Source organism: Botrytis sinoallii (genome assembly GCF_014898435.1).
Source record: "Botrytis sinoallii strain Bc 23 chromosome Unknown BSIN_001, whole genome shotgun sequence".
Lineage (NCBI taxonomy): Eukaryota > Fungi > Ascomycota > Leotiomycetes > Helotiales > Sclerotiniaceae > Botrytis > Botrytis sinoallii.
In genome coordinates, this window is record NW_024066028.1 from 1,105,777 (window position 1) to 1,117,098 (window position 11,322).

At 36.2% G+C, this 11,322-nt stretch overlaps 3 protein-coding genes across 3 annotated transcripts; all 3 read left to right on the plus strand.

Moving 5' to 3' along the window:
• Window positions 1-783: 783 nt before the first annotated feature.
• On the plus strand, window positions 784-1,119 carry EAF02_000239 (uncharacterized protein; the record flags this gene model as incomplete). The annotated part of the gene is made up of 2 exons (XM_038896287.1): window positions 784-837; window positions 958-1,119. The coding sequence occupies 2 exons, from the start codon at window positions 784-786 to the stop codon at window positions 1,117-1,119; spliced, it is 216 nt and encodes a 71-aa protein (XP_038763146.1).
• Window positions 1,120-1,155: 36 nt separating this feature from the next.
• On the plus strand, window positions 1,156-1,677 carry EAF02_000240 (uncharacterized protein; the record flags this gene model as incomplete). The annotated part of the gene is made up of 4 exons (XM_038896288.1): window positions 1,156-1,248; window positions 1,273-1,335; window positions 1,391-1,439; window positions 1,490-1,677. 4 exons carry the CDS (start codon window positions 1,156-1,158, stop codon window positions 1,675-1,677), a joined length of 393 nt encoding a protein of 130 aa, XP_038763147.1.
• Window positions 1,678-2,523: 846 nt separating this feature from the next.
• EAF02_000241 (uncharacterized protein) lies at window positions 2,524-5,049 on the plus strand (the record flags this gene model as incomplete). Its single annotated transcript, XM_038896289.1, has 3 exons — window positions 2,524-2,532; window positions 2,670-3,422; window positions 3,481-5,049. 3 exons carry the CDS (start codon window positions 2,524-2,526, stop codon window positions 5,047-5,049), a joined length of 2,331 nt encoding a protein of 776 aa, XP_038763148.1.
• Between the last annotated feature and the right edge of the window lie 6,273 nt (window positions 5,050-11,322).

Consider the following 11,322-nt stretch of genomic DNA (forward strand, 5'->3'; position numbering starts at 1 on the left):
ATTTCACTGTTTATCCATCTTCTAGACAGAAATAGATATGATAGGTAAACGCTCATTCAAGATTGCTTTGCTTGTATGTAATAAATTGAATGTCTACCTTACAGTTCAAAGCAATGCTTGTTTGAACTCCATATCATTTTCCATTTTGATTGAATAAACGTTCCCCTCCCCCTTTCCGCGCGGCACCTGAACCATAGATCGCTACTTTTCTTAATAGGGGGGGTTAGATGATGTAGGCCTCGTCGTCAATTATTCTATCAAGACCAGATGTTTCAATTTCATGTGGATCTTTTCTCTATGATAATGATATGCAATCGTCCGATATGAAATAACCAAGGTGTATATGATCGTTTTATAAGGATCTTCCGGAATCTTTTTATGTGTAACCAAAAGTATATATACGCATGCCACTTCAGATATTGCGATCCAGATACAGATAGTTTATGAAACTATCTGCATACTATCCATATGAAGCAAAAGGCAAGCTACTTTTTCAACGTTCGCTTCGGGAAGAATATCAAGTATGTTCCTGCAGAAGAACATTCGAAAGGAAGAAAGGAAAGGAAATGGATAAGAAAGGATTAACCTCACGTGAATGACGATAGAATGCCAATGCCCTCATTGAAATGTTATCTTATCGTTATCTCCGTACATACGTCCACGGAAATTCGGGCTCGGTATTTGCCGTTCTTTATTTTGATGCTTAGGGAAGTTTGAAGAAGTGACAAACTTTGAATTTGGAAACCTCAAGCCTTTTTCTGCCAAACAATTTACTACAACAAGATGTCTGTAGTAGCAGGTTTGAAAGGCGAAGCTTCGCAACAAGCTCGATCGCTGGTAAGTAATCATAAATATTATCCCGCAAATGGTTGCCACTTCGATGTCACAAAAGTTGTGATGCCAAGCCATGAGAGGGAATGTCCGATTGATATATCCATACTTACTTCTAACTTATAGTATCGTCAATTATTGAGACAAGGCGGTCAGTTTGCAGCATACAATTTCCGAGAATATGCGAAACGTAGGACAAGGGACTCATTCAGAGAGCACAAGGACGTTCAAGATGAGAGGAAGGTCCAGGAATTGATGCAGAAAGGATTGAAGGAATTACAAAGCTGAAGGTACGCCCAAACGTGTAGCGGCAGAGAACTTCATATGATACTGGAAGGGTTCTCTCGGCATTGGGATCCGAAATGCATGGCGACTTTTCGAGGAGCATGCAGATACAAAGTTGAGTGGGAATTGAAGGTATACTGACAATCTCCGCAACAGAGACAAACTGTTGTTAGTCAGTTCTTCCAACTGGATCGATTAGTAGTTGAAGGTGGGAAATCGGTACGTACTCATCAGACACCATGCATAGAAGATATGTTGCTAATTCCGATTGTAGGGAAAGCAATCCGGGGAGAGAAATGACATAATGAGACAAAAGACACAGGGTAAGATGTCCTTCTAGTGCGAGGTCTAACGTACAACTCACATTACATAGATTGGACTGATGTTTCCGGGTGGTTGTGGATTGTGGACTTAAGGAAATGCTATGAAGTCAAGACGTTTGGGCCTGGTTATATGTATCACTATACATGGAGTTCAATTGCACTTTGGTGTCTGTCCGGCGAGACATTCTTACACCAAGTGATTCAGGAAACTCGCCCCTCAGCCAACAAGGTGGCATGAAAAGGTGCTTAAGCCGGTACATAACTTATACAATTGTTCCATAAATGCACACTGGTGTCCTGGACGCTTCAGGATTATGGGAGACAGTTTGAAGCAGAAAGGGTACCTCTCTTGGTATATGAACGTCAACTTCCCGGCTTACTGAAATGGCCGTCAAGAGTACGTTGCATAGCAAGACCCCTTGCGCCTAACTTTCAATTTGAGCTTGAGTGGAAATATTAAACAGTATCATCAACTATAGATAAATCAAGTTGTGTGCCTTCCAATGATTCTTTGATTCTTTTTCTTACCTGGCAAGAGATGTTCAAAATTACCTATGAAGTAGTGCTGTGATTTACAATCACGTGATGACATAATTGTCTCTCGATTTGCTTTGGGCGTCACTTCTCTCATTTAATCCCTCCGCGCTTTGTACTTATCCATTAATATACTAGGTATTTAATGATCGCAAGTAGGTATTTAATCTTGGTGAAGCAATTCAACTTCCAATAAATTCATCATCGTGATTGCGCGCTCAATTGCTAATGTGCATTTTACCAGAAAGTCCGCGTGTAGCTCAGTGTACCTATATCGAACGCGCAGCCCCAGCGTCGCAAAACCCGTTCCAACAGCCTCTCTGAATGCGATCACAACGGCACAAAGTCGTATACGATTAAAGCGAACTAGAGTACAGGATAATCAAAACAAACCTCTAAAGATCAATGCGTATGAAATAACTCAAGCCTTACCACAACTGAAGCATCATTATCTGCTTTAAATACCTGGGATTCCAACTCATCGATATCGTCGGTCGAGCTTGGCACCTCGTTCTCTCCTCCGAATAATTTTTCTACACAACGCGCCGATATGCCCGCTGTAAGTTTTTACAAATTGGATTCTCATACCTAATTGGCAGGTCGTCATACTCTCGTCTCTTGTGACACTCTCTGTCAATTCGCACACGTTCCTGGGGATGCTTGGTTAAAAGCTAGAAGCTAACAATTCGTTCGCAGTACCGAACAGGTGGAAGACGGCAGAATCGCACGGGCTATGTCGACCATGATATACTCGAGGGGATTCCCGTAAGACAATGGCGCCGCGAATTCGTTACAGTTGCACCCCCACCTCCGCAGGAAAGCAGTGCCTCTCAGAATGATATTTGGGCAAAAGAGTTGCCTTGGGGAATGCCAAAAGACTCCCACTTATTACCGCAACATAGTCAAGATTTGCTACGCGCCGCACGATCTGGAAAGATATATAAGCGACCTACTCCTATGGATGAAGAAGAACAAGATCTTGAAGCCATTCTGGGAGACAAGCCGGACAAAAAAGAGGAGGAGACTAGAGATAGCGGTTTTACAGCCCGTGCCTGGAAGCAGATTCCTGGTCACCAAAATGCGTCGGATATGGACTTTCTGGCCAAAAGAAGGAAGGGATTAGGTTCTACAATTCCTAAACCAGCTCCAGTTCCCACAGTTGTACAAACCACAGTTCGCAGGACAGATGCTGCAGGCAATGAGTACCTAGAGAAAGTCATCGTGCCCCATGGTCAAACTGTTGTAGGGGATGTTGTTTCTCAAACAACCATTCCTGATCCGAATGCGATCGAGGGTACGCCGTTCCGACGCAAGGGTCCAGTTGGTAAGAAAGGGAAACGAGGCCCCGGAAGGGGACGAAAGAAGATATTGCCCACTTCTACCCCCAACGTAACTAGCGAACCATTGGGTCAAAATGGCGATGCGGCAAACTCTCACTTAGGAGCTGATGTAAGTCAATAATGATTTCTTAATAAATTTGCAGCGGGTTTTTTTAACATTGGCACAGGGAATCAAAATCGAAGGTGACGGTGGTACGACTCCAGCGAAGAACCTCGATACCGAGATGATAGATGACTCAAATCCGGCTTCGGATGACGATGACGGGGATGAAGGCGACCAAGGTGATGATGACGATGATTCCGTTGATATCCACAATTCTCCATCGAGACCACAAAGAGACTCTTCCCAAGACCATAACATTTCGACTACGCAAGAAATTCCAAAATCGAGTAGCGTTGATGTCATGATGGGTGGCACTGATATTCCCGGACCTACGAAATTGGAACTAGAAAGAGTAAAGGATGAAGGGAAATTCGGTAGTCCCTTGAAGCAAATAGCATTGACTACATCTACAGTCAACACCCCTACGGTGTCCCCCACCGAAACTACTGCGCGGGAGCCCATGTCATTTTCGACCGAGAATACTCATATTCCATTAGCTCCCGTTGAAATAATCAACCAGGAAATGCTATCAATAGCGGAAGTCTCCGCCCCAACCGAGCTACCCCCTGTTCCGCCTCACCCCACTAAAGAGCATGAGGAGGTATCCGTGGAACTCCGCGCTGAAGAGGAGGAGGAGGAAGAGATGCTGCTTGATATTCTCGAAAATACAGGAAATCCCCAGATCGGTGCGGCAAACCCAATAGAGGCCGAAGTTCCAAGTCTTAGTCCCGCCGTTCAGGCTTCAATTCAGTCTCCCGTCAAACCTTCACCTATAGCGGAAGATAAAACCCCTCAAAATCTTGCAGAGCCTTCTCCAACACCTGTCGTTGAAGAACCACCTTCGGTACCTAACCAAGCCACAGCTCCAATCGAAGAAGCAGAGCAGCCAATAGCAACACTTTCATCCACCTCTCCAGTCAGGGAAATAGAGCAGCCAGTAGCAGTAACTTCCTTCGCTTCTCCAGCCGAAGAAGAGGCTCAGCCAGTCGCCTCAAGTTCACCGCCTCTTGCAGCGCCAGAAGCTACTGATCTCGCCGAGGTCGTCGTAGAACCAACTGAGGTTTTCCCACCAAATGAGGAAACTAAACAAGCTGAACCAATTGAACAAAACGAGCCACTTGAGCCAATTGAGCCAAATGCATCAACTGAGCCAAAAGAGTCAGTTAAGCCAGACGTGGTACATGAGTTGAATGACATAGACATGATAGACGAGTCAAATAAGCCAGACGTGGCACATGAATCAAATGACATAGAAATGACAAACGAGTCAAACGAGTCAAATGAATCAAATGAGCCACAAGGGGCAGAGGATTCAAAACTACCAGCAGAACCAGTCAAGTCCACAGACGAAGAAGAAGATGAGGATGATTTTCCGGATTTATTAGGTGGTCTAGAGAGGAATCTCTATGGTAGCTCGCAGCCGCCTGCCACCTCTCTAACATCAGCGGTACCATCAGCATCAATCGCATCAGAATCTATAGAGCCCATAGAGCCTACAGAACCCGCAAAGCCCACAGAGCCCACAGAACCTATAGAGGAGAATATCCCATTACCCAAGGAGGTAGAGAGTGATACCGAAACGGAAGAGAAGGAGAAGGATGTAGAGGTCAAAGAAGAAACTTCAACATCTTGAAAGGGCTATATTTATGTATACGCACGGGCATTATGGACATGTTTATCATTCACATACTTATTTGGGCTACAATAGACCCGGATAATACAACTACATTGCGTTTTCTAGTTTCTTGGAGATTATACATTGGTGTCAGAGGTGCAGGTGTAGGTGCTTTGTTATTCAGAGCTTTGGCTTGGAGGATTGATTCACAATATGGTTTTCGGGCTTGGGGATTGTATATATAGATCGCTGCAACGTTATCAATCTTTTCTTCTTTTTCTTTTACGCGCAATTGTGAGGTGTGTTGATGTGAATTTATTAATTTGTCGCTTTTATCTTGTCTGTCTTTGTTGAATGGAATGGAATGAAATATATCGAATATATTGAATATATGGAATTTTGTAATTTTTTTCCCTGTCATTTATCTTCCTAGGCATGTGTGCAGATGATATTAGGAGAAGGAGAGGGAGAAATAGAAGGAGAAGCATCAATAATATTATTGTCAGAAATAGACAGCAAGTTATGCATTAAGAGTGATATATTGAATGTGTATATTATATATATTTATCCGAAAAGCCCAGAAATAAGAGTTTTATAATAATATACATATACCCCATATATATTGTATATATGATTTCCAATATTCTTTTTATAATAGAAATCTATTATTCAATTATACAAACTCTATATATATATATATATTTGTAAAGAGTTTTATTAATTTTTGTAATAATACCAATATTCTAGAATTTGCTTGTAATATTTATATCTCTAATAGAGTTCAATAGTCCTATAATTTAGTATTATATTATAATACAAGAATACTCTTTATCTAAAAATCTATTTTCTTTATTTATATTAGATAAAATCTAATTAATCTCAATACAAATTTATCGTAGGTCATGAGCTAGTATATGAGTATATATTATATAAGAGGGAATAGACTAATATTAGTCTATTATGGGAAGCTGGCAGACAAAAAGACCATTGTCCTCCGCAAGGAGCCCGGCTGGTTCAGTGGTAAAGTGATCGGGCCACTCTCCCATTGTTCTACGACTTAAGGCTATAGTGATGAAATCTTTGTATATATGGGTTAATCCTTATCTTTGGGATCTATATGGATTCATTCTATATATTGCCTTATAGGTTACCTTAGTGTGGATCTTATAATATAGTTTCTCTGAGTTTCGATAATTTATTGTTAACTTTAATAGAGCTTCTCTATTATAAGCTGTAAAAGCGATCGATCAAGTGCTGAGGAGGAACTAATGATTTCCCCTTTAGCTATTATTACTGTGCCTATATGCTACTCCGCTATCAAGCAGAACCATTGTTCCGGCTATTCCTTTTAAGCGGTCTAATAGCCGAACCCTCTGCTTCTCTGGAGCACTATCATATATACATCCGCTTTTTTTGAAGTAGCACATCTGTACATACCGCTTTTATCCATAAAATATAGTTTTATAACAAAAGTAATTGTATAATCAAAGTGCTTCTCTTCATAAGCAGAAGGAAGCGCTAGGAATATAAGGCCAATCAAATAGTCCTATTTGTAATTATTACACTGGCTTGTTTAGAATATATAAAAGGAATTGGGTTTACTCTATAAGGTTTTATTAGTGTATACATCAACGCCTTTCTGTATTTATAACTCTAGATCTAACCACATCTTTCATACCCCTCGGGAGGTCCTTTACAAGATATTAATTACTATAAATAAATAAATAAATAAATAAATATGGGAAGCTGGCTCGTATTAACAACTAAATAGCTATGAAACACGTGATTTTCATGAAACAGTATATGATTATTGAATTTCTTATCCTATATTAAGAGGGAAAAAGCTCATATTATATACCTTTTTCATTCTAATCTAGCTTTCCGCTTTCGTTTATCTCTCGTAGATCTCTTCCTAATCCGGCCATTCCTTCGAAATAGAGCTCCTTTTCATATTCTTTATTAGTAGTCGTTTTCGGAAACTAATATGTTCGTTTTCGGAAGCTAATAATGGTCGTTTTCGGAAGCTAAATACGGTCGTTTTCGTATGGTTGCTTTCGGAAGCTTATAAGCGACGATCACGTGATTGGTCATGTGATTCGATACTAGTATAGGACTTTATTCTATATATATTCAAAAAGATATATTATTATATTATTTTATAATAAAACAATAAAATTCAATCTGTTTTTGTAAAAAACCTCTTTATATATATACTAACTGATTTTCTTCGGATTTGTTATTCTTTGATTATAGAATTATCTTTTTAATATAATAAATTATCTAAATCCAATTATATATGAATAGATTATAAGCTTATCTATTATTATATAGAATTCTAAGTGAAACAATCAATTTAATCAATTTGATTAATTTAGTTAATATTTATTTATTTATTTATTTATAGTGATTAATATCTAATATCTGATCTCCCAAGGGGTATTCTAGATATACTAAGGAGTGGGCCTACGGGCTGCTAGTGTTTCAGTTGCTTATAGTAGTGTAATGTTAATTAATTAGAAGTTTGTTGTTTTTAGTGTTTTTTTGTTTAGTATTGTTTATAACAATCTTATAACTGTTTTGTTTAAGGGTTTGTAGTTTTGTTCTAGAGGGTTTTGTTTTGTATGTTGTTTGGGTGTTAATGAATGATCAAGTCGATTGTTATTGATTGAAAGAATGTTTGGGGTGTTTATGATTGGTTGGTGTAGATTTTAGATTGATTGGGGTGGAGAGTTTGTTCTCGGGGTATTGGAGTAGGTTAGTATTTGTGTGATTATATATAGTTTGAGTATATCCTAATGTAGAATCTGGATTTGGTGAGAAGGTTAGTAAAGCTATATTGTGATTGCAGAATGTGGTTGATATATGTTATTATATTTTATTTGGATTGTTATCGGTTTGGTATAAGTGATCAGTTGCTATACATTTGATTATTGATTAGATATTAAAAGAAGTATAATAGGCTTTTCTTGATTTTGTATATACAAATATTTATACTATTTTTATGATTGAATTTGATATAATAGGCTATAAAGTTATTGTATCCGGTTTGCATTGTTATAAGTTTATATAGTACTTTATAGGGAAGCTTAAGGTTCCCCAGTTCCGAAGTATTATATACCGGTTTTCATATATTGTATATTTCGAAAATCAGGTTTCTTTTTGTATTTCACTATTTACTCTCTAAATACTAATATTTAGTATGTAGAACAAAGCGGGAGTTGCTGATGATGGGAAGGTACAATAAGCCAGAATCAAATAATCCAGTTGTACCCTGATTAATAAAGCAATTGGCTGCCTTGTTGCTCTTTATCTCGATATGTCTAAAGGATTACTTAACTATAACATTATAGTATCGCATTGCTTAATAGTATTTATAATAAGCTTATTAGAAGGAATCAGCAATGTTCCCTTATATTCCCCAAATCATTAAGATACTATCAATACATAGCCATATTCAGCCTTGATAAGAATATTTGATAGTATTCAGGAGACGCTCCAATCCCCGCTACACGCCAATCGTTTTGGTATCAAAGATGTGTAACTATTCGCATATGTAGTTATAGTTATTATCAACTTGTTGCTTATCGTGGTAGATTACAAAACTGTATCCTATACAGTGACTGTATTCATTGTATTGTTCAAATCCATCTAAGAATACAGAATAGTCTTCTTAGAAAATTAGGTTTTATTAATCTTTAAATACTTCTGTAGTATCCTTTTTGCTTATATTATTAATTGAATTAATATAGCATTTAAAGGAGAAATATGGTCATAAAAGTCTGGGGCATTTGATTATAGAGATTGCTTATTCTATTCTTTATAATCTAGTAATAAGATTTTTCAATATACCTATATCTTATCCTCTTTTTCTGATACACAGCTTTAATCAGTTTACAAATAGATATTATACATCTATTATCTGAAGCCAAAACGCAAACCTCAATCTGGCTTACTCTAGTACAACAATTCTAATCAGGAGACTAGTTTCTACAAAAAATGCGGTTATCGGGATTATCTTGTAAATGGGTAAAGCTTCCCGTACTATATTGTAAATCATTTTGTTAACTAGATCGATATGTTTCTTGATTCCGATACCAATTAGAATATAATCTGCATTTGAATATTATTTGTATAGCCCATCGAATTATACTTTAAAGTCGAAAAAAGCAATAGAAAGTATATAGATAATAATTGCTTTTCGTAGACAGACTATAGATAATCTGTGGGCTATATAAGCTATTGATTGAATATAGGATACAATATATATAGCTTTTGTAATATACATTTTGATATATTATAAGAACATTAGATGTTGATTAAAAAAGACATCAAGTCAGTATAAGGTTAGTTATACTCCATTAATAAATCCTAAAGGAATTAATATAATGATTTATTTATTTATTTATAGTGATTAACGTCTAATGTCTGACCTCCCGAAGGGTATTCTAGACGTACTAAGGAGCGAATATAATGATTAGATCCCAATTTATTCTTATAACCGGGTTTGTAGTTTTATACTTTCTCGATATATAAAAAAGCTCAAACTTTTCTGGAGCGAAAAAGACTTTATTCTGATTTCTTTATTATAGAATACATCAAATGGTTTAATGGAGTATATATATATTCGTGGATAGATCCTTAGATATATGATATATAGCTATATTATCAGTATATTCGAAACGCTATGCTCTATCTTAATTGAAAAGCTTAGTAAGGTAAAGAATATACAGGATTGGGGAGAGTAGCAATCCCTGGGGTGTATTGTATATAACCGGAAAATCCTGTATTGTAATCCCTTCAAGCCTTACATATACATATCTCTTAGTCAGGAATGAATTAACAAGTCGCAAGAGTGCTATAAGCCAATCCTGCTTTTTCATACATTATAGAAGCTATCTTTTAAGGAATATATTATAAGCACTTTGTATATCCATTATTATCAATATAACTATTTTACTAGTTGTTAAAGCAAGCTTGGTATTATGAGTGAAGGTAGTTGTGAGATTAATATCGGCTCTTTTCGATAGTGCTCTATAGTGCTAAGGGCTGATAACGTTGTATCTTATAGCTGTTCATACAATTTGATTGGTGATATATCTTTTTAGTCCTTTTTCGATATATAATATTAATGCAATTAGCCTTTATAATCTTGGGGATATTCTATTTTTCTTATCAACCTTGGATAGTATAATTATTTTAATGAGTTTCCACTTGTTGAGATAATAGCTGAGTCTAAGGTAGGTTATGAAAATCTTATATATTATACTTTTTATACTAAGCTAGCATGCCTTGAGAAAACAAATAATTACCTAATCAACTCCAGGTAATATGCTTCTGATTTCTATTACATATTTTTCCATTTTCTTTATAATGATTATTCTTTTTTATAATAAGGTTATCTGACTACTCTATTCCTATAAAGAGTTATATTGTAAATTATCCAATACTTTGAAGTAATCGAGTATTGTTGTAAAGAGTGCTTCAGCTTTTTCCCTGATATCAGTAATCTCTTAATCTTCGATTATTAGAGGAGGGGTTTTAAGGTCTGCTTCTGGAATCAGCTTATATCAGTTTATAACTTTATATAATTCCTAATTGTTTTATATATTATCCAGATATTTAATCCAATAGGCTTGTTTCGATACTCATATAATTCTCTATAAATCCTACTGAATAGTTGTTATTCTATTAGCAGTTCTAGTTTTCCTAGTTTGTATATATATTCGGTATATCTTCTTATATTCGTTGATCTACTATAAGAATGATTGGTAGGGTTTATAGCCTTTCTGTTCTATAGCTTTTACAAAAGCACTTAATATGCTTGTAAGTCTGACAATCAGTTTATCGATATTATAAGTAGATTGAAGGTTTGGGTTCTGGAGGTTTATTAAGCGATTAGTTATTATACTTATTAGACAAAGTAAATCTGAATTGTGTATTCAGATGTGTGCTTATTCGTATTTAGAGATTCCTTTATTCAAAATAGTAATAACTTGAGTAGTATAATCAAAGCTGTTGTATAGGTTGTTATCGATTATTATTGTAGTAATAGCTAGGTTGAAAAAGGTTAGATCTAAAATGTATCCCTTTATATATATAAGGGTATCGAGAGTCTCGATATATTTCATTCCCTGTTCAATAGTCTATTATATAAGTATATCGCCTTGGTTAATAATTACTATTCCAAATTCCTATAGATTATATTTAGTATTGAAATTATTTTTAATGATTATATTAATCCCTAAAACAATCTCTAGTTTGAGTATATATTCTATTGTTAATAAATCAAGT